This window comes from Nelumbo lutea, chromosome 3 (genome assembly GCF_056320005.1).
Source record: "Nelumbo lutea isolate HS-2025 chromosome 3, American lotus-T2T, whole genome shotgun sequence".
Taxonomy (NCBI): domain Eukaryota; kingdom Viridiplantae; phylum Streptophyta; class Magnoliopsida; order Proteales; family Nelumbonaceae; genus Nelumbo; species Nelumbo lutea.
In genome coordinates, this window is record NC_142686.1 from 110,987,576 (window position 1) to 111,014,053 (window position 26,478).

General features: G+C 37.1%; 1 protein-coding gene across 3 annotated transcripts; it reads left to right on the forward strand.

Moving 5' to 3' along the window:
* Nucleotides 1-6,620: 6,620 nt before the first annotated feature.
* Nucleotides 6,621-23,380, forward strand: LOC148867616 (protein TPR1-like). Of its 3 annotated transcripts, none has more exons than XM_088978264.1 (25): nucleotides 6,621-7,146; nucleotides 7,253-7,432; nucleotides 7,558-7,671; nucleotides 7,887-8,045; nucleotides 8,321-8,495; nucleotides 8,601-8,736; nucleotides 9,519-9,631; nucleotides 9,783-9,918; nucleotides 10,039-10,148; nucleotides 10,497-10,566; nucleotides 10,643-10,716; nucleotides 10,803-10,904; nucleotides 11,005-11,097; nucleotides 17,803-17,930; nucleotides 18,074-18,308; nucleotides 18,401-18,568; nucleotides 18,720-18,815; nucleotides 19,121-19,270; nucleotides 19,362-19,472; nucleotides 19,585-19,764; nucleotides 19,877-20,005; nucleotides 20,099-20,194; nucleotides 21,932-22,114; nucleotides 22,209-22,384; nucleotides 22,958-23,380. In XM_088978264.1, the coding sequence occupies exons 1-25, from the start codon at nucleotides 7,067-7,069 to the stop codon at nucleotides 23,172-23,174; spliced, it is 3,411 nt and encodes a 1,136-aa protein (XP_088834390.1). In that variant the 5' UTR covers nucleotides 6,621-7,066; the 3' UTR covers nucleotides 23,175-23,380. The 3 variants fall into 3 exon arrangements, with proteins under 3 accessions (XP_088834390.1, XP_088834391.1, XP_088834392.1); XM_088978265.1 differs by having other exon boundaries at nucleotides 22,961-23,380; XM_088978266.1 differs by lacking the exons at nucleotides 6,621-7,146; nucleotides 7,253-7,432; nucleotides 7,558-7,671 and adding an exon at nucleotides 7,677-7,731.
* Nucleotides 23,381-26,478: the final 3,098 nt, after the last annotated feature.

Below are 26,478 nucleotides of genomic sequence, written 5' to 3' on the forward strand. Positions count from 1 at the left end.
TTTTTTTTAAACATTGGAGGCAATAACAATAGGGTCTACACTTAATTGACATAATAGTGTGGTAGCTAGAATGGTTCTCGTTTTGGGTCATTTTTTAAAACATTGGAGGAAACAACAATAGAGTTTACACCTAACTGACATTCTAGTGGTTGGGTATGGGGATTTGATGTTTGTGCACCAAAGAAGAAGATGAAGAAATAAAATTAAAAAGAAAGAAAGAAAATGGCATCTTTTGAAAATTTAATGAATGGTTAAGGATATTTCTATCTTTTACATTTTATCTATTAGATTAAACCTTTGGAATGTAAACAAGATAGGTATAGGTAGGTTTTGAAAGTTAAGGGTACATTTAAGTAATTTCATCAATATACATGGTATATATAAATAACTAACCCTTTTTTTTGATAAGTAAACAGTATAGGACTCGCTAGTTTCTTTTTTCCCCTTCAACAACCATATCCACTTTAATAGAAATTAAAATGCCCATTCAATGTTGCATGGAATACAAGTCAAACTACTTTATTAATACAAGGGAAATGCTTCAAAGATGTTCTCCGATCCAATCACCATGCTTGTTGATGAAGCTTCAACGATAGTAAAACACGCTAACTAGGTAATATACCGCTAACTGGAATTTTTGTATGGTTCACTCTGGTGGTTTAATCATTGACAATGACTTTGCTCACGGTGCTGTCATATTCTTTTTATGTATCTAAGGGAGAAAATTATACTGCTAGAAATATGTAACAATTGAAGAACTTTTATCAATAAAAATAAAGTTCCCGATTAGTATCCTGTACTTTGGGCCTAGTGTCACTTTGGTCCCCAAACTTTAAAATGCAACGATTCATTACTCAAATTTTCAAAACGTGCAAATTTAGCACCTACCACTAACCAACGGTTAAGTGGCATGCAAACAGACATAGATGCCCTTCGGGTGTCATCTAATTTTCTTTATCAACCATCCACTCAAATTAGACACAAATGCTCTTACTAATCCATTCGTGTGAAACTGTGACAATGGCAACAACTCTCGTCCAACCAAGCCGTTCAATCTCGACACCATCACTCCCTTCTCCCTCTCCTCTTAGAGTGAATACATCTTCTTCAATTGTAGCGAGGATGACGTGCTCATCGAGCCCAAGCCCAACTTTTGCAAGCGGTTCCTAGAATGATGCGATTGACAATACTGGCTATCTCTACCAACATATATCCGAATGCTTTATGGAACTGGGTTGGAGAAGGTCATGCTGCTCTTATTACCCCAAGGCAACAGAGAATCTCTAAGGTTGATGCTGAAGTACAATGCATCTTACATAAGTGTTTACTAGAGAACCAACGGTGCAACTCCACCTTACAATCTGGTCCTTGAGTATGGAATTCAGATAGATTTTGATATTTCGGTGACCACTTGTTGCCTTTAGTGTCAGGATTAACTCCAAGGGAGGTGGGAGACTTGTGGATTTGATACTTGATTGCAGAGTTTCTTGTGCCTTTGTCATGAAGGAAATACCACCACTTTTTGTACAAGTACACCACCCATAGCTCGCTAGCTTTGAATAAAATGAATATTATATTCAATGATTCAATAGATGTATTATTAGATACAATAATGCCAATGACCAACCCGAGTTTTTGATGAGACCCGACCCAACAAGAAGATATCTTGGGTCTAAAATCTTTTGACTGATGATTTGTAGTCTGAAGTTTGAAGAACATTCTTGATACCACCTTGGCCACTTCTTCTATGGTGATGTTTAGTACCGTTTACGTTTATTCAGTAAACATTTCTTGATGGTGCCACATAGGCGCCATCTCAGCATTTTCCCTCTCTTGCTCTTATGCATACATCAAAAACAGAAAAAGTGAACTTTGTCATAAATGGTTGCAATTATTGCATTTTTCGGTTTTACCAGCAAATAAAGTACAAACATTTATTCAATAAACATAAACGGTACCAAACACATACTATGCGGGCACTGCTTCTGATACCATAGTAGAATATCGAGATGCCGTAGTAGCCACTGTCTTTGGAGTCTATTCAAATGATTTGTCAGGCCCCGAATCTGAAGAGGCGGTTATCATAGCAATGGTGGTTTCAGTTGTTGCTAGAACTTGGTTAGTTCCCGACACCGTTGTTGGTTGTTCTTTGAAGGTTTGGTAACAACAACCATGTGAGAGAGAGAGAGAGAGAGTCGGATAGAGAGCTTGAGCTCTATTTCTTTTTCTTAAGGAAGAAGATGATAAACAATATTTTATTTTCAATGGTAATTTTGATATTTTCAAAAGTCTTAAGTTGCACATGATGTCACGTGATACACATAATTGATGATCTCTTAGTGTTAGGGACTGGATTGTCACGTTTTGAAAATTTAGGTACTAGGTTGTCACGTTTTATAGTTTGAGGACCAAAGTGACACTAGACTCAAAGTATAGGATACTAATCAAGAATTTTCCCTTTTGATAAATACCAACTCATTTGTCACAACTTTATGATATTATGGCCTTGTTTGTTTATTGGTACCCCATTGGGTATACAAGTGACCAATTTCCTTGCATTAATTGTGTATCATAGGTCCCATAAAAATATTATTTTTCAAAGTGATTTAATAAATCAACATTTTACTCTCCAAATTGATTGTAAATCAGCAAAAAAATTTTGGAAAATGATGTAAAAAACCTGGTTTCAAAACAAATTTTTGCTAGATGGTGAGATATTTTATCTGTATTTGATTTTGATATTAAAGGATTTGATAATCTTTTGCAAGATTTATTGACAAGGGAATTCTTACAAGGTTATCTAATTAAAGATGGCCGACAGAAGATTTCGTCTTCCTCTAAGTCCTAATTCCATGCACCCAAAAAGGACTAATGAGTCCATTCCAAGGTCTAATTATGAGATCGGAGCAAGCTCAAGGACTAATTAGTCCCTAATAATGTCTCCCTTAATTAGGGAACCATCTCCTGTTATGGAAGAGGCTAATTCCAACCAATATCTATTATAGATGGGCATCATTTCACTGTATGCGGACAGAATAAGGATAAAAAATATTATGAAAAATTTATTCTCCACATAGGGTCTGCTCGGATTCAACATTATTTTAGGGATCCGAATAAGTCTAAAATCGCTTATTCTAAGCTAGTAATTGTTAAATTTATATCCTTGTCATCATGGGGCTACGCCAGCAAGCCAATATTCATTACTAAGCCTATTGATATATTAGATCCTGCTTATTAGGAATGGGGTATCTAATCCATCTTAACGCTTTGTTGAGAGGTTTGTAATTTATTACGAGTCTTGGTACTCCTCTTTCTAGTTTTGCTTTATTTTTCACATAGAAAGCAGGGCAGCTCCAAGGGGATTTGCTTGGTTTGATTTGACCCTTGCCTAGTAGTTCTTGGATTTATTTTTTACAAAATTCTAATAATCTGTTATTCATTTGTATTGGTTTGGCTTTCGTAGGAATCTTTTATTCTCTAAAATCCTCTTCATACAGTAGTTCTACTGTATGCCTTTTTTCTATGCCAGAACGCACTAGGAGTTTTAGTACAAATTTCTTGTGTTATTCTTTTTTGAAAATTTTCAATTTCTAATTGCATATTGGGTTCTTTAAGTTGCTTAATTAGCTATATTTCTTTTATTTTAGATTGTAATTCTGCTATAAGTTTTATTTTTCCTTTTGCATTTTCTTTGAGAGCATTGATGGTTGAAGTTTTGGGTTTTTGGCAAAACTTATAAGTGACCGAGATTTCGCTTATTGTGGTTGTAATTCCTAAGGGAGGACCGATAGCAAGAAGGGAGTTCCTAAAATGACTTTGTCTTAGGTCTTTTATCATAAGGAAGGTGGATTTTAAACAAATTCCTTGGTTGCAGATATGGGTAATGGGGATCTTATACTTTATTTTCCAGTTTCCTTCTGTCCGTTGCATTAACTTGTTGGGTCGCTTTTTGAAAATATCTAGAAGGCACAATTCCTTCTCTTATACAATTAATGTATGCACATGAATTTAGTAAGGCTATTACAAGGAGATTAAAATCTTTAATTCTAATGGTTATCCTTGAATACCATTTTTGGTATCTAACATCTTATGGAGTATATAAATTCTTCATAATTTTCAACAAATCAAGAGGAAACTTGTTCCGTTGATTTCTCTGATTGGTTTTTTCAAAATTTTTTATGGCCTTGTTCATTTATTAGTATCCCATTGGGTATACAATTGACCAATTTCCTTGTATTAATTGTGTATCATACGTCCCATAAAAATATTATTTTCTAAAAAATATTAATTTTTTGAGTAATTGATAATACTCCGGAAATAAATTGCTTATCCGTTAGCAAAAAGTTAAGACCTCTTATCAAATTTTTACTTGAACTGAACAAATCATTTGGTCCAAATAAACACACCACCCGAATTGGGAATCATTTGTCCTAATAAACACATTACTCGAGTAAACATCATTATCAATGAACAAATCATTTGTCCAAATAAATGCATTACCCGAATTAGGAATCGTTTGTAGGAATAAACACATTACCCGAATATCTAAGAACGAACAAGGCTCTAGCATACAATGACTATTGACCCAATTTCACGTTTTTTAGATATCATAGGGGATATTTGGTATGGTTTCCGTTTATTTAGAAAAAAATGATTGATAAATATTTTTTTACTTTTTGTTGATAAATAGGCATCAGTAGGGGTCGAATGGCGGGCACCATTTATAAAGAAACGATGCCATACCAAACACCATCACAGTGGAGCCGATGGAACAAATCTCCGTCTACAGCGCCAATCATGAACTCGATATGGTTAATGGAAGCAACAATCTAGGAATCGAAACTCGTGGGGATTTGAAATAGGGATGGTGTACTGTGAAATACAATATCACACCCATACATAATAAGCGAAGACCGTTGACTTGGGATCATTATTTGGATTTTGGACCGTGGGAAATCCGCAAAAGAGATAAAAGGGGGAAAGAAGAACTCATTTATCAATTCCGATATCGGTAGAGCTTTGACCAATCTGAGTTTTTGATGAATACCGGTTGAGTTATCCTGCGTCACAATACAAATAAAATACTTACATCCAGTGGGCCGTGATCATCATTAGCCATTCAATTTGCACGGATACTACTATTTTCCGTATGAACCCCGATGCGTATCTTTGGAGAGTTGATCCGCTGCCTCTGGATCGGCTAACAATACACGACGCAAATCTCTTCTCTTTAGCGGGGCCCACCATTAATAGATTTGCACGACTGCCGAGCCATCGAAACTACAGCGTGCAAACTGCAGACTCTGCAGCCAGCAAGTGATGACTCGCGTCGACTTTGATTGAACTTGAACGTCTTCTTTTTTCTTTTTCCTTACCTTTTTCTTTTTCTCGCGATGCAAAAACTCAACTCTCCGAGAGAAAATAACGTTTGAGTCGCATAGAAATATAGAATGGTCCCTGCACTCCCTCCATTCGCAGCCTGGTTTGTCAGACTCATTTATCGCGATAGAAAACTCGTTCGGAATACCTACTTCTTTATTTGTCTCGTTGTCCTTATCCACCGCAACGTTCGCATTACTGAGAAGCGCCAAAAAATCCCCGTGGGCCCCCCATACTTCTGTCCTCGGCTTAACTAAACTACATGATTGATATTTTCACTTTTCTCTTAAAAATTTCGCGAGATACTAGTTGTTCACTTGTTCGTGTCCTCTTGCGTCATTAAATAATACATCATTTTCTTAATTAAAAAAAATCAATTTTCCTTTTTATAATTTTCCTTGGGAACCAAGCGATTCTATAGATAGCTCGCCCCAATCACGGCCCATTGTTTACATTGTCCCAAGCCCATACGATATCGGATTTAGTCCTCACGATATCTTGTTCACGTTGTACTAGTCACGGCCACTCACAACCTTGGATTAGGAATATGTGTCCTCACGATATCATGTTCCCAATGCATACTTACAAATGGCTATAAATGCAATGTAAACATAATATCGTGAGGACTGAATCCCAAGTCAGAGCATCCAAACACAACAACTGGAGTAAGGATTACCTACCAACAATATACATTCTAACAATCTACAGTCTATCAGTATGATCTAACACCACACATCTTATATATGATGGGTCTCAGTCTCATGATAAAGTTTATCCTATTAGATCACAGTTGATAAGGGTTAGAAGTTGGAACGTGTTTTGTTGACAGGAGATCTCAACAACAACCGGGGATCATGTACTTGGCGTAGATACCATTTTCAGTATTTTGTTTTAGGTGTGACATAATGTATCTTATCAATTCCTCAAGACTTTGATGGTCAGAGGGACAATCTGAGATTGTCTTCTGGAATCCAGAAGAAGACCGGGTCAGGTTTGTCACAACTCTCACTGTGAAAGTGTGAAGTGAAAATATCGCGAGAAGTTGAGGAAATGACACCACGTCAGCACCCGACAGCGTTAGCAATGTGGTGGACGTTATGAAGAATATTCATTAGATTTGAGCTTGTTGTTTGGGTTCCGCAAAACCACGCCTTTTTCTCATCCACACGCCTAATTTTATCAGTCAATGTACTTATCAGATAAGCAGATATACTTATGCGTGATAGGTCGGTGGGAAAAGAAGAACTCCTGGGAAACGCATCGAAGAAAGTGAGACGAAGTCGCGCTTCTCTCTCTCCTTTATCTCTTTTCTTCTCCGCAGCTTTTTTTTTCTTTAGCTCAAGATGAACATGGGAGCTGAAACCCTAGAAGATTCTCGAAATACGAGCAGTTTTCCTCCATAAGAGCACGGAATTTCGATTCTTCCCTCTTGTCCTACCTCTTCTATCAATTTTATCTTGCATTTCCTCTCCACTCTGAAATTTCGAACGTCGAATTCCAATTTTTCTTCTCCAATTTATTTATTTGTTTGTTTTTTCTTACTACTGAATCGATGCCCTAGTTTGTGAAGTCTTTATTTTGGTGAAAGCTTGTAAGTCAGGTTCTCATGGTCTTCATAATCTGAGCATCCCGGAGGATTGTTTTCCATTTTTCTCTTCATATTAAGCTCCGTACATAAGTAAAAAAAATGTCGTCTTTAAGCAGAGAACTGGTCTTCCTTATACTGCAATTTCTCGAAGAGGAGAAATTTAAGGAATCCGTGCACAAGTAAGTTTTTCTTATTCGTCTCCTCACTGCCGCTGCTTCTCTTCCTTCTCTTCTCCCTGTTAAAATAAACCTTTTGCCTTTTGATTTTGTGGTGGTTTTGAGGTAGGCTCGAGCAAGAGTCAGGGTTTTTCTTCAACATGAAATATTTCGACGAGAAAGCACAGGCTGGTGAATGGGACGAAGTGGAGAAGTACCTTTCCGGATTTACCAAGGTTGACGATAATAGATACTCCATGAAGATATTTTTTGAGATCAGGAAGCAGAAGTATCTTGAAGCTCTAGATAGGTATCTAAGTAGTTATTGTTATTCTTTTTCTTTGATAGTTGCTTTTTTTTTTTTTGAATAATAATTACTTTATGACTATTTATTGCTCATTTTTAACTTCTTGTTGCTTCTGGTTTGTTATTCAGACATGACAGAGCAAAGGCTGTTGAAATATTAGTGAAGGATTTGAAAGTATTTTCTACATTCAATGAGGAATTGTACAAAGAAATCACTCAGCTTTTAACGCTTGATAATTTCAGGTGATTTTATGTTTTTACTGCATCAAAAAGCGTATCGATGCTCTTAAATCCGATTAACTGGTAAATGGACTAACTTGAAAAATTGTGAACAAGTTATGCGTTTAGAACAGGGAAAAGGGTGTATTGTTTTCTTAACAGGGAGCTTTTAACATGCTAAAGACTTGCGTTATTACTTGTATATATATTTTTAATGTGTGTCTCTGTGTTCAATGCAGGGAAAATGAACAGTTATCCAAGTATGGTGACACTAAATCAGCTCGAAGCATAATGCTGATAGAGCTTAAGAAACTCATAGAAGCAAATCCTCTCTTCCGCGATAAGTTAGTTTTTCCCACCCTGAAGACCTCAAGATTGCGCACTTTAATCAACCAAAGGTATGATTGTTATTGAGTGGCAAATGAATTCATTTATATCTCTCTACTCATGTCTTTTAACCCCCCCTCCCCAACACACACACACACAAAAACATGATTTTCCCTAAAAAGTTCCTTTCTTTTACATTAGTACTGTGTTATAATTAGGTCTCTTGAACATCTGGGACAAATTCTTATGATCACTTTTGTGATGCCTGTTGCCAATTTTGAATTTTGTGTAGCAAATGTGAAGGTTGTTTCTTTGGCTCATGAAGTATTGTTTAATGGTCATGTAGTTTGAACTGGCAGCACCAACTCTGTAAGAATCCAAGGCCAAACCCAGATATTAAGACCTTATTCACCGACCACACATGTGCACCTCCAAATGGGGCTCGTGCTCCTACTCCAGTCACTCTTCCAGTTGCAGCAGTTGCAAAGCCTGCCACATATGCACCCCTTGGAGGACATGGAGTATGATGTTATTCAACCTGGAGATTTTGATTTCTTCAGATGAATGGACCTTAACTCATACAATGCTAACAAGTCAACATTTTTCAATGGTGTTACTGAATGCAGCCTTTTCCGCCCACTGCAGCTGCTGCTAATGCTAATGCTAATGCTTTAGCAGGCTGGATGGCAAATGCTACTGCTTCTTCATCTGTTCAATCAGCTGTTGTTGCTGCATCATCAATACCGGTCCCACCAAATCAAGGTCAGTCCTTTCCAGCAGTTAAATTTTTTGATTCTAGGAGTTGATTTTCAAGACAAACAAAGCTCAAAAAGTTCTAAACGAGTTATTTTTTGGGGGAACATGCTTACTTTTTTCTTTTTCCTTGTCTATGTTGTATATGATATTTAAAAATATACTTTCTTTGTTAGCATAGAAATGCTTAATAAGTAATGCAAACTATGCATTACTTATTTCCTTTCAATTTCTTTTGTTTGTCCAAAAGAGACCATGGAAAACCTAGGGATAATAATTAGTGCTACAATTTCCTAGCATGGCTATTTCTTGAAATTTCCTAGCGATGTTTCTTGAATAATGTGTTGTGGCTTTTTACTCCTTATGGACATTACTTTTGAAGTTTGGATATATGACAATTGACAAGGAAGAAACTGGCAAGTAGTTTTGGTCCTCCCACCACAGACCACCTCACCAATTTGACTGGTGTTCCTATGGGCGAAAAGTCTGTTCTGTAGAAGCTGGACAAGTAGATGGCTTATTAGTTCCTCCATTCTTATGCAAAACTGACAACTAACAGATACATTAGAATAAAAAAATGGCACTTATGAATATGATCAATTTCTTAAGAATTCCATGGTGTATAACTAGTCATTTCCTGTTATGACCAATATTATTCACAAGATAATCCTTTTGGCATTACAATATTTTTAGGGGTGTGTGCAGGCTCAAGTTTTTAACATTAATATGTTTTCATTTTAACAATTTTTTGATATGTAACTAATTTGATTGTTTTTTTTCCGTTTTAACAGTTTCAATCCTCAAACGTCCAAGAACACCTCCTAATGCTTTAGGTATGGTTGATTATCAAAGTACTGATCATGAACAACTAATGAAACGTCTGCGGGCACAACCTGTTGATGAGGTAATTTAAAAGAACCAAATTTTACATGTTCAGATTTTAGATACTATGCACATATGCTGCAATTTTATGGCTGTGCAAATGAAAGCCATCTTGTCTTGTTGGTTCTCATGGATTGATAGAGCAGATTGTTGTTAATTACTTCTCTCTTCAGGTCACATATCCTGCTCCACTTCAACTAGTTTCATGGTCATTGGATGACCTTCCACGAACAGTAGCTTGTACCATTCACCAGGGATCAAATGTCACAAGCATGGATTTCCATCCTTCTCATCATACGTTACTTCTTGGTATTTTACTAACCTGTTGTATCTATGTCCCTTCTAAATCAATGGAGGAGTTTTTACTTTATGATCTAGTCACCATTACAGTCCTGTTCTCTTTCCTGACTTGGACTATCTTTTTTGTAGTTGGTTCTGGTAATGGTGAAATTACACTATGGGAAATCGGTATACGAGAGAGGCTGGTCTCAAAGCCATTCAAGATATGGGAGATGGCAAACTGCTCATTGCCATTTCAGGTTTTCTTTAATCTTTTAATCAAAGATTCATCAAAAAGAAAATGAAAAAAAGTGCCCTCGTTCTATTTTTCTTTGGAACACCTTGATTTAATTACCTTCTTTAAGTTCTTATTAGATTTGATGTCTTACATAGAGAAATGACATCTGAATACAAACTCATTATCTATTGATTATGGGGTGACCAACGTGGCTGAACTGAACCTACTGTGAAGGCCAATAATGTATTGGATATCATTGTATGCCACATTTGGTTTTGGCTTTTACTAATGTCATAAAAATTGAGGAAACTAGTGGTGTTTAAGATGGGTTGATATGGAAACTTATCATGCAACTTAAATTCTTTTGCAGGCTGCCATTGTGAAAGATTCCTCAATATCTATCAGTCGTGTAACATGGAGTCCTGATGGAACTTTGTTGGGTATGACCGACTAAACAGAAGATCATATATGTATCAGGTCTCTCTTATTATTTCTTACAATTATATTTGGTTACAGGAGTTGCATTTACAAAACATTTGATTCATTTGTATGCTTATCATGGACCTAATGATCTGCGCCAACATCTAGAGGTGTGCTATAAATTTCTGCTATCCGTCCAGTGAAATAAGTAATTGTAACTGCATGTTGACTTTTCTCTGCTGATTTTCTGAGGCAGATTGATGCTCATGTTGGTAGTGTTAATGACTTGGTATTCTCTCATCCAAACCCAAACAAGCAATTATGTGTAGTAACTTGTGGAGATGATAAGTTGATAAAGGTGAGATAAAGAAGGTAGCTCTGAAAGTACACACTTTCTTTTAACTTTTCATGTACCTACCTTCATCTCCCCCTAAATGAAAGCAATATATATATGGCAGGTGTGGGATTTGACTGGACGAAGGCTTTATAACTTTGAAGGCCATGAGGCACCAGTTTATTCTATATGTCCTCACCACAAAGAGAACATTCAGGTATGTTATTTTTCTGTTGTTGGAAACTATTGTCAATGTTTGAAAGATGGAAATGGAGCTTACAATCTTTTCATTGGCATCGAAGTTATCAAACTTTGAATTTCTTCACTTTTCCAATTCCTGTCATAATTGGGAAAGCATAATTATTTTATTTCTAGTGGGGAAGGAGTCTGAACATGAGCTGAAAGATTGAATTTACATCTTGTATAGGGGGTTTGCCCATCATACTTTTTGAGTGCAATACAGTATCAATTTATCAAAATAAGGTTAGTGAATTGCATGTAAGAGTTTTTGGTATTATCATTGGTTTTGAAACAAATGAATGATGTTATGGACTTATGACATAGTACCAGATCTTTGACACAAAAAACTCAGTCTTAACTACTAAAAACATGGTTAGTTTACTTGTTTCTCAGGTGGATGCCACATTGTAGTTTGTATAAATCTCACTTTCAATTTTCTTAAGCATCTTCCTAGAATGTCACAGGTATTAGAGGACTTAATATGTATATTCAGTTTAGCCACATGTTGTTGCAGCTGTATATTCTTGAATTTTAATGCTTGTATAAGAGTACAATAAAGTAGTTAGTCCGTTACACATCTCTTTGTTGACTAATTTGAAGAGCAACACATTTATTGTTTTCTAGGTTGGGGCTAGAATTCTTTGGTAATTGGTATGATGATAAAGGCTGAAATAACAATTGTTGAAGATTAATCAGTTTTATGATGTTTTTCTGAGTAGATGTTTTGTGTTAGTTGGTAGATAGGAGGTGGGGACCACAGAAGTTATGTGAGTCCAAATTTTATTATGTTTTTGAGTGTTATATATGCTGTTTTATGTCTTGTGTACTGTTTTATTATTTTTAGTATAAATAATAAGTGAAGGGGGCGGCCGGATTATTGCTCTCTTTTCTTTTCAACTTCTCTTCTTCTCCTTCTCTCTTCAAGAAACTACTTTTCTTTCATATTTTTTAATTTAGCAGATTTCTACTTGGTATTAGAGCATCGGCTAGGGTTTCTTGAAGCATTCTCATGCAGCCCTAGATCAACCGACTGCATGAAATAGTAAAGGGCTGATCAATCTGCTATAGATTGCCTGGTTTTTGGATTTTTTGGTGGGATCTATCATCAAGAAGGTGATCTACTGTTCGACATCAAAATCAGGAAGAACTGGAGTACGGGGAAGAGTCCCAAAAAAGTTGGACTCTTTGTTTTTGATATGATCTTAGGCGTCCAGGTATTGTCAGTTTTCTTTTGATTTTTTGAAGAGGGCGGCTTGGTCTCAGGAATTCTCTAAGCCTCCCGGAATGGTCAATTCACTCATCTCTGTTGGGAGGCGTAGGGAGGAGAGAGATTTCTCTCCAGTTAGGGTTTTCTTCTTTCAGAAGGATTGGTTTCTATGTGTGTGATATTAAATTATTTTTTGAAGGTCTCTAGTCTATTTTTTCTTATTGATTGAACTGTTGAAGTAATATGGAGAGTTGGAATGCTGAGATGAAATCTACCAGTACTGTGGGACTGGGTGTTGGAGGTAGTAGTGATATTTTTGGGTCTGGGATCATTACTACAGTAAAACTTGATGGTACAAATTATTTGGACTGGGCATAATCAACTAAGATGGCTATTGGTGCCCGTGGAAAATTAGGGTATCTCACTAGGGAGGAGAAGAAACCTGATACAGACTTTTCCCGATGGGTGCAGGAGAATTACATGGTAATGTCCTATCTGTGTAATTCTATGTTACCTCATATTGCAAAAAATTTCTTATGGGCTAATACTACTAAGGAGATTTGGGATGGAGTGATTGAAACCTACTCTCAAAAGCAAAATGAAGCCAGAGCCTATCAGTTAAGAAATTAGGCGATAAGTATGAAACATGGAGAAAAACCTCTTGCTGTGTATTTCTCCATGTTGAAAACCTTATGGCAGGAAATAGATCACTTAGAAATTGTGGTATGAGAAAGTGTAAATGATGCAACAACTTATCACAGACTAATAGAGAGGAATAGGGTTTTTGAGTTCTTGATAGGGTTGAACCCTGAATTTGACATTGCTAGGCAGCATATTCTTTCTAGGGAGGGTGTGACACTCTCTTAGGCCTATGCTTTTGTCTTTGGAGAGGAGAGTAGGAGGAATGTAATGAGACAGCCTGGGATTGACCAGTTGGCTATGGTTGATACAACAAAACCTAAGTCGAATGGAGACAGGGGGAGTAGTGAGACTAGAAGGACTTGGTGTGTGATTATTGCAAGAAGCTTAAGCATACCAGGGGCACTTGTTGGAAGCTTTATCCAAATCTTATGCCTGTTCGGATAAGGAACAAGAAGGGAAATGCAAATGTAGCCACTACAGGAGACTCTACGGCCTCTCTTTCCCAAACTGATTGAGAATGCATTGCAGTAGCAGTAGTGAGAACGAAATTGGATAGGTTTGGACAGCTTATGAGTAAAAAAGATTCACCTAGCTCTACCCTTCTATATGGACAATAGAATGAAGGGGCCAACTACACCACTTCCTTTGCACATACAGGTAGTTCATATGCAATGACAAATCTTGCATCCATTTCAGGTAAGGAGGGATCTCCCTGGATTATAGACTTAGGAGCATCTGAGTACATGACTAATGCCCCTACCCTTTTCAGTTCCTATTAGTTGTGCTCTGGTAGAGACAGAGCCTCTACAATAGATGATTCACATATGCCCATTGCTGGGAAGGGGATAGAGTGACTAATGATATAACTCTGTCTTCTGTTTTACATGTCCCTGGACTTCATACCAACCTACTATCTGTTAGTTCTTTGACAAAAAAATTGAATTGTTCCGTGACCTTTCTTCTTGGTAATTGCGTTTTGCAGGATCTGGAGTCAAAGAAGATGATTGGGAGTGGTTGTGAGGTGAATGGAGTCTACCTATTGGATGAGATTCCAAGACATTAGAGCCATCATGTTAGCAGCAGTAGTAGTAGTGGGTCAGAGTCTGTGAACCGGATTATGCTTTGGCACAATTGCTTGGGACATCTTTCTTTTAGTTCTTTGAAATGTCTTTTCTCAAAGTTGTTTGAGTTTGTTCAGTTATCTACTTTGGAGTGTGAGTGTTGTCAGTTAGGAAAACATTGTAGACAATTTTTTAAATCAAGTAATAAAAGAAGTGCATCTGCTTTTAATATTGTTCACACTGATGTATGGGGGCTATATCATATCCCTTCCATGGGAGGATTCTGCTACTTTCTCTTGTTTGTGGATGATTATACACGATATTCTTGGATATATTTGACGTGATGAGGTTCCTAACTTGGTACGACAGTTCCACCAGATGGTTCTTACACAATTTGGAGTGAGAACTAAGGCTTTTAGATCAAATAATGCCAAAGAGTACTTTGAGAAGGACCTTACCACATATCTCTTAGAACATGGTGTAGTTCATTAGAACAGTTGTGCATATACACCACAACAAAATGGAGTTGTTGAGAGGAAAAATAGACACATTGTGGAGGTGGCAAGGAGTCTTATGGTGTGTGCTTCAGTTCCTGTGCAGTTCTGGGGAGATGCAGTTCTTATAGCCGTGCATTTGATTAACCGTGTTCCTTCACGAACTTTGGGGTTTAAGGTGCCATTTAGTCTTCTTTTTTCAGATAGGGAGATATTTCATATACCTCTGAGGGTTTTTGGTTGTGTTTCCTTTGTTTACATTCTTGGCCCTCATCGCAAGAAATTGGATCCTAAGGCCAAGGAATGTGTTTTTCTTGGGTATGCTCAGAACCAAAATGGGTATTGCTGTTATGATTCAGTGTCGATGAGCAGATTTGTCACTATGGATGTTACCTTCTTCTTCTCGAGTGGTTCTCCTTAGGGAGAGAGTTTTGGGGAGGAAAACTCACAATTTGTTCATTTTCCTGTTTCTTTGGTGCCTCCATCAGTTCAGCCAGCACTTGCACTTCCAGTTTCATTACTTGAGACACTACGGGCAGCCTCACAGAAATATCAGCGCCGACAGATGATGGTTGACTCCACACATCCTCAACCCACACCACTCTCTTTCAGTCCTTCTGAAACTCCAGATTTGGTAGATACTGTTCCAGGTATTCCTCTTGAGCCTGAGCATGTTATGTTTTCTGATGATAATGTTCTTGTTCCTAACACCATTATTGCAGTTGATCCCACTGACCTTGATCTTTCTATTGCACTTTGTAAGGGGAAGAGAAAGTGTACAACTCATTGCATTTCACACCATCTTTCTTACAATGCCTTATCACCCTCCTACCGTGTTTTTTTTTCTTCCTTGGATTTTGTGTCTATACCTAGGATTGTTACTGAGGCTCTCTCCGAACTTGAGTGGAAAACAACCATGCAAGATGAGATGGGTGCTTTGGTAAAAAACCAAACTTGGGAAATAGTTGATCTCCCCAGACAAGGAGATAGTCGGATGTAGATGGGTATTCACAGTGAAGTATAAGGCCGATGGCAAGATAGAGAGGTACAAGGCAGGGTTGGTAGCAAACGGGTATACTCAGACCTATGGTGTTGATTATCTGGAAACCTTTGCACCAGTAGCTAAGATGAGTTCAGTTTGTATCTTTTTATCTCTAGCAGCCACCTATTCATGGCCCTTGTTCCAATTTGATGTCAAAAATGCATTCCTCAATGGTGATTTATAGGAGGAGGTATATGTGGACATTCCAACAGGCTATGAAAATGTTGGTAAAGGAAAGGTGTGTAGACTCGGGAAATCTCTCTATGGACTAAAACAACCAACTAAGGTTTGGTTTGACAAGTTCAGAGGGGCACTCATCTGTTTTTGATACACACAGACACAGTCTGATCACACCCTCTTTGTGAAGAGGAGAGATGCTCTGGTGCCAATTCTGATTGTGTATGTTGATGATATGGTAGTGACAGGAAATGATCTGGAGGAGATTGATGGCCTCAAAAAATCATTACAACAAGAATTTGAGATCAAAGATCTTGGTGAGCTCAAATACTTCTTGGGGATTGAAGTTGCAAGATCCAAGCATGGGGTCTTCATTTCACAGTGAAAGTATGTACTTGACTTACGCCCTATAAGGGCATAGTTGTCTTTGTACTGTTTTATTATTTTTAGTAGGGTGGCAAAGAACAAGCTTGAACATGGTCTACGCAAGTTGGGAATGTGTGACATTTACTCCCAACTTGAGGGGGAGCGTTGAAGATTAATCAGTTTTATGATGTTTTTTTGAGTAGATGTTTTATGTTAGTTGTTAGATAGGAGATGGGTGCCACAGAAGTTATGTGAGTCCAATTTTTTTTATGTTTTGAGTGTTATATATGCTGTTTTATGTCTTGCCGCCCTATAAGGGCATAGTTGTTTTTGTACGTTCTATTTATTTTTAGTATAAATAATAAGTGAAGGGGGCGGCCAGATTATTGCTTTCTTTTCTTTTCAACTTCTCTTCTTCTCCTTCTCTCTTCCTTCTCTCTTCAAGAAACTACTTTTCTTTAATATTTTTTAATTCAGCAGATTTTTACTAAAATCTGTCTTTTTGGAGTATTGGTGGGTTCAGTCCATACAAATCAGGCAAAAGGCAAAATATTATAAGGTGAATATAAGCCCATCAGTCAGAGGATTTTGGGTGATGAAGAAATTACATGTCCAATAAATTGAGCATAGATGGGATGGTGATGAGTGGGAAGATTGGGAAACATAAAAGTTAGAAATGAATGCATATATAAGACCTAGAGATTGCAGAAATAGTGCTAATAGGTGGTAGGGAGAAAAAGGGAATGCTTTAAGTTTAATTATATGAATAGAAGATTAATGACAGAACCAGGAGAATCAGCTATTAGGTGCAAGTTGAACACTCTGAAAGGGGTAATGGAAGGACAGAAAGGGGAATGGTTGAAATGGTGAGAGATTTGATCTCTTTTCATTTGATAAGAAAGGCCCCCTCCGTAATATTTTGTCCGTTGTCTTGTTTCCCTAAAGTGGCATTGGTGGTGTGATCAGAGACTCCTCAAACAAAGTGTTGCTCTGTACTCAGGACCTTTAGGGGAAGGTGACTCTTTAAAAGCTGAACTGTTAGCTCTACTTCAAGGGCTAAAGATTGCCAAGCAAGCAGATTTTAAGAACTTGGAAATAGAAGGGGACTCAAAAACAGTGATATCTTGGACCAGTTCAAGCAGTATGTTCCTTGGTACTACAGACATCAGTTAAGGGAGATAATAACCATAGCAAGGGAACTTAATTCCTCGTTTACATGGGCTAGGAGAACTGCAAATGGAATGTCTGATTCTCTAGCTAAACAGGGAGTTTAAAGGCAACAGATTTTTTGGGCTTTATTGTAAAAATTCTCTGTTGAAATGTCTATGTTTTATTTGCTGTATCTCTGTATTAATAATCTTAATTGAATAAAATTCTCATTTTTGCTGATAAAAAAAATTTCAAAAATAAGTTAATATATTAAACTGCTTGTATTTTTTGGTGGTAAAAGAAAATTATCATATAGATAGAGAAAAAATGCACAGGAAATGATGATAAGAAATCACTGAGATCTCCAAACACAAAATCAAACACCTTGCCCCAAGAGGCATACAAAGACTAAGCTCGCCACATAATCTTACAGACCTCCAAACCGAAGTATTTCATTGTCACAAAGGGATATTCTCTAGTAATTTAATGATTGTTCTAATGACATCCTCTAGCAACTCTCAGATGACTCTTTCTAAATTTGCAGTTTATTTTCTCAACTGCTATTGATGGGAAAATTAAGGCCTGGCTATATGACAATGCGGGCTCCAGAGTTGATTATGATGCTCCTGGACATTGGTGCACAACAATGCTTTATAGTGCTGATGGAAGTAGGTAGGTGAAAATCCAAAGTGTTGAATATATGAATCAAAAGTTTTAAATTTGATTATATTTTTTATGTATACAAACACAAAAGTGATGTAATTGATGCATGAAGTAATGACTTAGAATTGATACATTCTGATTCTGTCTCTCAGATTGTTCTCTTGTGGGACAAGTAAGGATGGTGATTCCTATCTGGTTGAATGGAATGAAAGTGAGGGAGCAATAAAGAGGACATATTCTGGGTTCAGAAAGAAGTCATCTGGTGTTGTGCAGTTTGACACAACACAGAATCACTTCTTGGCAGCTGGTGAAGATAACCAGATAAAATTTTGGCATATGGACAATGTCAATGTTCTCACAACCTCTGATGCTGAGGGTGGACTCCCGGTAGGTATTCTTCTTTAAGTTTCTACTATGCCTTTGTTTTACATTTATTACATTAAATTAGATCATTTGACATTACTGCTTTGATTGTTTAGAGTTTTCCCCGCTTGAGATTCAACAAGGAAGGAAATCTTCTTGCTGTTACCACAGCAGACAATGGTTTCAAGATCCTTGCGAATGCTGATGGTCTGAGATCCCTAAGAGCAATTGAAGGCCGATCCTTTGAAACACTGAGAGCACCCACTGAACCAGCTGCAATTAAGGTTGTGATTATTGTCACCATCACAACCACCATTATTGTTGCTTCTTCCACCATGACCATCACTCTCATCATTACCATCTTTATAATTTATGATATGTTGTTGTATTTGACATGGATTCTAATCTGATCTTTATTCTGTTCTTGCTTACCAGGCTACCAGTGCTGCCGCAGTTGCAAACATCAGTCCAGGCATTAACAGAGTAGAACGCTTGGACACAAGTTCTCCTGCAAGGCCTTCTACAGTTCTTGTATGTTAGATAAAGAAAGTTTCTGTTAAAGAGTTATATATATGAGTTGGCATGTTAATGATACGAGTGCTGCTTAGCCCGATATGATGGCATATCAGAAGCAGGCAGGGTGCTGTGCTTCTGATTCCTCTATAATGGGTCCATACGCTTCCATCATGAGCATGTTAGGGGATTGTTTTCTATTGAATGTCTCCTTAGGCTAAGATTTATAGCTGCTCCTACCTGTCTAAATGTTGGCTAAGTTCATTGGTCTTCTTAATGGCTCTGACATTCACGCATCTAATTTTATTAAGTAACTTTTGTAGAATGGAGTTGATCCTACAGCTAGAAACATAGAGAAGAGAACTTTGGAAGATGTACCTGACAAAGCCAAACCTTGGGAATTGACTGAGATCTTGGAACCTGCTCAGTGTCGAGTAGTAAGCATGGGTGACAGTGCAGATTCTCCTAGCAAGGTGTCTTATTTATTTATTTTTTAATCCAAATTCCGCCTATATAAAACATCTTATCAGTTTTGTCATAATTGAACAATCTCATTTTTTTCAGGTTGTTCGCCTTCTTTATACAAACTCTGGTGTTGGCATTTTGGCTCTTGGGTCAAATGGGATTCAAAAGCTGTGGAAGTGGAGCCGTAACGAACAAAATCCTAGTGGCAAGGTAATGGATGACACAGAATTAAGCTATATTTTCTCTCTCTGATTCACATGGAATATTTACATAGAACTTTCCAATCGAAGATGAGATCTCTGATTCCAGTGGGGGGTTAAAGGCCACTGCCAGTGTTGCTCCACAGCATTGGCAACCAAATAGTGGTCTTCTTATGACTAATGATGTTTCAGATGCCAATCCCGAAGAAGCAGTGCCATGCATAGCACTCTCAAAGAATGACTCATATGTCATGTCAGCTTCTGGTGGAAAGGTTTCATTGTTCAACATGATGACTTTTAAGGTAACTTGATTTTGATTGTTGATAGGTGTGGTTAATTATGTTCGTGCATTTGCTGCAAGTTTTGTCAGTGATGGCACTGTAATATTGAAAATTAAATTTTATTTATCTGTAGGTGATGACAACATTCATGCCACCCCCACCTGCTTCAACCTTCCTAGCATTTCATCCGCAAGATAATAACATTATAGCAATTGGAATGGAGGATTCAGCCATTCACATTTACAATGTTAGGGTGGATGAGGTAAGTACTTCTGAGCATCTGAACAGACATGTAGTCATGTACTAGGATACTGAATTCCTAGCTGCGGAAAGTGACATGTATTGTGGTTTTCAGGTGAAAACAAAATTGAAAGGTCACCAGAAACGCATAACTGGTTTAGCCTTTTCCACCAACCTAAACATTCTAGTTTCTTCTGGGGCTGATGCTCAGGTAAGTATTTTTCATGGTTCCCTTGATGATTTGATTATTCCTGTTATATGTATTATATATTATCTAATCATCTAATCCATGATAGTCTGTGTTGAACTATTGCTCTACTGCTTAGGCTTCCATTTCTATCTTTATATTCTTTTGGGTAGGGATTCCATTTTAGTGCCATCACTGTCTTTTAACTCGGTAGAAATCTGATACATTTTGTCATTGATCGTACCACATCAATAATTCAATCTTTTACATATTCTTTTCAAAAAAAAAAACATTGTTGCTGAATGAAACCAGGGCTCTCTGTGCTTTTACTAATTCAGTATATCTTGAGATCTGGAGCTTATAGTTGTTCTGGATGTAGAATTACTCAACTATCCTTGATTTACTAGATGGCCTCTAAACACATGCTTCTCAATCTTAAATTGTAAAATATGCCATGGAAAATTTTCACTCCAGTATACTACTAAAAGTGACTGAAAATGTCTTGGAATCTCATATTGACGATACCTAAATATCCCAAGTAATCACAAGTAGTTGCATACTCTCACATCATTCTGCATTGAAGCTTTGGATTATATTGAAAAGTGCTTAGAAATAGTAGATCTCACAAGATATTTTAATGAAATAAAGATCAGTTGCAATGTTATGTGAGCATAATTTTATTATCATTAGTAGCTGCCTGCATTAAGAACTAGAGAATGAGCAATTTCACCTTTTATTTCCCTTTCTCTCTCTGCCTTGATTGCTTGCCAGCTTCCTGTTGTCTGTATGTATGCAGTTGTGTTTGTGTAGGCACATACAATGAATAAGTATTTATATTTAAGAGAACTATTTAATTTTGGTAACTGTGAAGGGGCCGAGATCACGAGGTTCTATTGTATCGTATAGTGTCTTATTATATGTGATTTCATGTATCTAGCTTCTAACAAGGGGTTAGGTATTTATGTCCTATTTTTTATGAAATTGACAGTGGTGCCCCTCCACAGTCCACTGGGACAAAACTTTGGGGTTAAGAAAAGCAGAATGGTGGGGCAGGATTTCTGTAGCCGACCCTTAAATAGTTGGGATTAAGGCCGAGTTGAGTTGAGCTAAGCTCTTGCATATAGCATTAAGTATGGTACAACTTTATTACCAAAAAAAGAAAGTATACTATAATTTTATAAGCTAACCTATCATATGAGAGGATAACCACATGTTTGCATATTCTAGATGAGAGCATAGGTGATGGGTCCTGCTGAAGTGATATCTTTTAGTGGTCATAGTGATAAAAGATATGTGTATTGTGCTTAATGTGTGATGTACAATCAGGGTAGGAGTACCTCAAGATGGGACTTCAGAAAGTGAAGAAATTATAATATTCAAAAGATGTTATCCAAGCTCAAAATGTTATTCCAATATTCGTGATCCTATGTACAGCTAAAGTTATGGATCTATGCAAACCACTGGATCAGGTAGTTGAGAATCAAATAGTTTGTCAGCAAAGGAAAGTTTCTTTTTTTTCCCTTCAAAATTTCTGGTACTTATTTGCTATGTGGTCCATAATTCTGCATTAACATCCTCCAATTTTCTTGCACGTTTTTTTTTTGGGGGGGGGGATTGGATGTTATTTTGTTTTCATAGTTTCTATCAAATTTATTTGTTTTTTGTGTAAAATGGATGAGAAGTGCCATAGAAGGAAGTATCCACCCATTTGCATGCATGATGTTTTTGCTTCTGTTTGTATAAATATGTTGTTCTGTACAGCTTTGCGTTTGGAACACTGATACATGGGAGAAGCGAAAATCAGTTGCTATCCAACTGCCTGCTGGGAAGGCCTCTACAGGTGACACACGTGTGCAGTTCCACTCTGATCAAATCCGCTTGATGGTATTCCATGAAACACAGATAGCAATATATGATGCCTCGAAGATGGACCGTATTAGGCAGGTAGAAATTCAATTCTCTAGAAGAGGAAGTTATTCTTCAAATATATCTATTTAGTATTTAGTATGGCTGTCATCTTATGTCTTTTCCATTACAGTGGGTGCCACAGGATGTACTGCCTGCACCTATATCCTACGCAGCATATTCATGCAACAGTCAACTGGTTTATGCTACTTTCTGCGATGGTAACATTGGTGTATTTGATGCCGATATCCTGAGACTTAGATGCCGTATAGCTCCATCTTCCTATCTGCCCCCGTCTGTGTCAAATAGGTAAATCTATGCAATTACCTTATGCACCATTTTTGGACAGCTTTTATAATCTATGTTGAATCTGTTTAGCTGATTTGTTCTTTTCCTCTTACCTTTGGCTTTATTCTCAGAATCAATGCCATTTGGCTCCTGATGAGTTTCTCCCTAAGTAATGCCAATTATTACATTCGATTTTGTGCAAATTTTCTTTTCTTTTTCTATTAGTAATTTGATTGGTTTCTATAAAATCTTGAAGATTTTGTTTGCTCCTGCTACATCATCCTTTTTTCACCAGTTGAACTAATCTCTTCAGCTGGCATGCTTATTCCTATTATGATTTATTTGTTCTCTTTAACATTGTCTTTGATTATCTTCTCCACTTTTCAGTTAATTTAAATATACTTCTCCAGTTTTGAATGCCATGTAGTAGCCAAATGATACCTTTTGACCTTTTCTTTACCTTGCTGTCATGGACAACCCTGCCACTTCTTTCTATTGAACAATGAACTACATCCCCCTCTAATATATGCTTTAAGTCTCCAAGTTTTATTGTTTCTTCTTTAACTCTGTGGCCTCTAAATTATATTTTTGCAGCAGTCATGCTGTGTACCCACTTGTTGTCGCGGCACACCCACAGGAACCAAATCAATTGGCTGTTGGATTGACAGATGGCTCTGCTAAGGTGATAGAACCCTCAGAGTCTGAGGGGAAGTGGGGAGTGACAGCACCTGTTGATAATGGGATATCCAATGGCAGGCCGGCAGTAGCATCAGCCACAAGCAATACAACATCTGAGCAGCTCCAAAGATGAAAATTGATGTATCTTACACAGTTTTCTATTTTATGCATTGTACAATAGTTTGTAATACCCCTCTCCCCCAGGCCTTACCTTTCAGGGGTAGCCACAGAAATTATTAGGGCGAGAGAAATCCTGTATACCGCATCTAATTCTTTTATCGGTATATACTGTTATGTTATTTGGATCTGTTTAATATCATTTCAAATCATTTTCATCTAGTCTATTTTTTTTTTAATTACATTGGAAAATGGTGAAGCCACAGAATGTACCCTAAAATATCCAAGAGGAAATTGCTTGAAGCAGCAATTAAAAGCTCATTCCATAACTCGGTCCTTGCATTATTGATCGATTGATGTTTTCTTGGTCGGTGTATGGCTGGAAATTGAGAATTTTGAATTCTCAATTGTAAACTGTGCAAAGTTTGACGATTTTTTAATTATTGATCGATTGATGTTTTCTTGATCGGTGTATAACTGTAAATTGAGAATTTTGAAGACAATTTTAAACTGTGCTGTTGCTATAGAAAGTTAGGCGACTTCTTGACTATTGATCGATTGATTTTTGTTTCTTGGTCAGTGTACAAGTGTAGATTGAGAGGAAAAGCTATTAATCGGCAAGGATCGAGTTTGTAGAATAGGAGCCACCGCACCAGGTTCTGTATTAAACTAAGAACCCTGTTCGTTTCTCTGATAAATTATAATCAAAGTGACAAATGAAAATCTATCAATGTATATTTTTCCTTTTTCCTTTTTTCTTATTATTTTGTTTTAGGGTGTGTCGCTAGGGGTATATTTATAATTTTTATTTATTTTTATTAAGTTAATATAAATAGTGAACATGCAGCAGCCAGAGACAATTTTCTTTTTCTCTCAATCGTATTTCCCTTTCCTTCTCTTTCTGTCTCTCTCTCTCTCTCTCGTCTTCCACTCTCCATGAATGATTACATGGTATCAGAGCAAGTTTTGGGGTTGTAAAATAATTTTGGTCCCTCTTGTTTTGAACATGCTTTGCCTTTTTTTTTTCCCTTCTTTAAATTCTTGGATGTGGAAGACTAAGAAACCCTAGCAGATTATTGGCGGTACCTCCAGTGGGTTCTTCCTTGGTCATAATATCAAGGAAACCCTAGTCGAAGAAGGGCGATGCTGATACTTCTTCTCTGTTCGATGCTGTGAAGTCGATTTCTGGTTGGCACCTTCGTACATGTGCTGGACAGGTGTGTTTTTGTTTTTGTCTTTTTTGGCCAATGGTGTGAATGCCTTATTCTTTGGTTCTATACATTCGTTTGGATGTTGGATTGTTAGATTGTATGGGCTGTAGTCGGATTGATAGTAACGTCTGCCTTGGTTGTGTTGGACTGATTACCAGGCTGGTTTAATGATTGAACCATCACAGAGTTGATTTTAGTAGTTTCTTGTTTTCTTGAGGGTTGGTATTCTTCTTGTGGTTGTTGTGTAGTTGTGTGGGATTTGGACTGTTTTCAACAGTATTATATAGCAAATTATGAATCAACTTCATCGGGGGTTACATCGATCCGCAACACAGTTGGTATGGGAGGTGAAAACATGATGTTTTCCATGCCAATTACCCCTTTAAATGGTTTGAACTACCTGGAGTGGGATAAAAGTGTACAACTCTATGTAACGGCAAGGGAAAAAACTGGTTACATAAATGGAATGGTGAAAGAACCCAAGGGTGAGACAGTTGAACATGATAGGTGGGACCAAGAAAACAATATAATGATGTCTTGACTCCTTGCAGTCATGGAACCTGATGTGAAGAAGAATTTTATGTGGATAGACACCGCTATTGAGATCTGGGAACATGCCAAAATTACTTCTGAGCAAAGGCATTATGCCAAGGTTTACTAGTTACAAGCTGAATCTTCAACCTGTAAATAGGGGAATCGTAATTTGTCTTCATATTATTCAGCCCTTATCTCGGAACATGTCTATTATTCAGTAAACATAATCACCTAAAGGTGGAAGTCTTTACAGATACTGATTGGGCAGGTGTTGTGGATGACAGAAAGTCCACGAGTGGATATTGCACATTTGTGGGAGGAAATCTAGTGACCTGGAAAAGCAAGAAATAAAGTGTAGCAACAAGGTCAAGCACTAAAGCTGAATATAGAGTTATGACACATGGGGTGGCTGAAGTCTTTTGACTAAAGAATCTTCTAAGAGAGTTTGGAGTTGTTGTTCATAATCCTATGTCTCTTTACTGTGACAACAAAACAACAATAAATATCGCCAGCAACCCTATCCTACATGAGAGGACCAAGCACATTGAGGTGAACAAACACTTAAGGGAAAAATTGGAAAAAAGAGAAATTTGCATCCCTTATGTCAAATCTAAGGAATAACTCGCTGATGTCCTCACAAAAGGGTTTTCATACTTGCGACACAATGAGTTATGTGACAAGCTGGGCATGATAGACATATTCAACCCAACTTGAGGGGGAGTGTTGTAAGGCTTATTTAATTGTTACTTTATAGTTGTTGTTAGTAGGTGGTCTTCTTAAGATACTGCTAGTTAGTTATTTTTCTTTTTTCTTATTAGTTTGTTCTAGGGTGTGTTGTCAGGGGCATACTTGTAATTTCTATTATTATTTTTATTAAGTTAACATAAATAGTGAATTGGCGGCAGCGAAAGACAATTTTCTTTTTCTCTCAATCGTATCTCCCTTCTCTTTCTATTTCTCTCTCGTCTCCCACTCTCCATGAATGATTACATCTATAAGATGATAAAATCTGATACAAGCTATTTTTGGGCCCTTTTGACAGCATTATTAATGGCAACAAATTTGGCTACCCATTAACCATTTGTTTTTTAAGTTTCTGTTTAAAGCAGTTCCATTGTTCGAGTAAATGGAATCCTTTGTTTTCCCCTATGGTTGCCCGATTGCCCCCATGTGGCACTTTTTCCTGGTCATCCAAGGGGCCACTTGGCAGCCATTCAAACGTGTCTTGACTTTTGATCCAAGTGATCTTGTTTCTAATTTGGCCTTGGGAGTGTTCTACAACAAGTTTTTTAAAATGGCACATCAGAAAAAAAAAAACAAAAGGATATTTTTAATAACATTTTTTATTTGAAAAGCAAAAACAAGTTGGCCGTGTTTCAAATAACAATAAATGTTTTTGAAACCATTAAATAGCACATTTTAAAACAAGGGAAATTGTCAAAAACTCACCATGAGTTTTCAGCATTTATCTTAAACTCATCACAACTTTTCAAAATGTCTAAAACTCACCATGCCACTAACTTGACGTTAAAGAGACTATCAGTTGTTAATATATGACCATTTTAACTTTCACAG

What these genes read in the sequence shown, in the direction of transcription:
- LOC148867616 (XM_088978264.1), top strand. Translation starts at nt 7,067, where the DNA reads ATGTCGTCTTTAAGCAGAGAACTGGTCTTCCTTATACTGCAATTTCTC. An exon ending in ACCACAAAGAGAACATTCAG is followed by an intron (nt 11,098 to 17,802) that starts GTATGTTATTTT and finishes CTAAATTTGCAG; the next exon opens with TTTATTTTCTCAACTGCTAT. An exon ending in CTGAACCAGCTGCAATTAAG is followed by an intron (nt 18,569 to 18,719) that starts GTTGTGATTATT and finishes CTTGCTTACCAG; the next exon opens with GCTACCAGTGCTGCCGCAGT.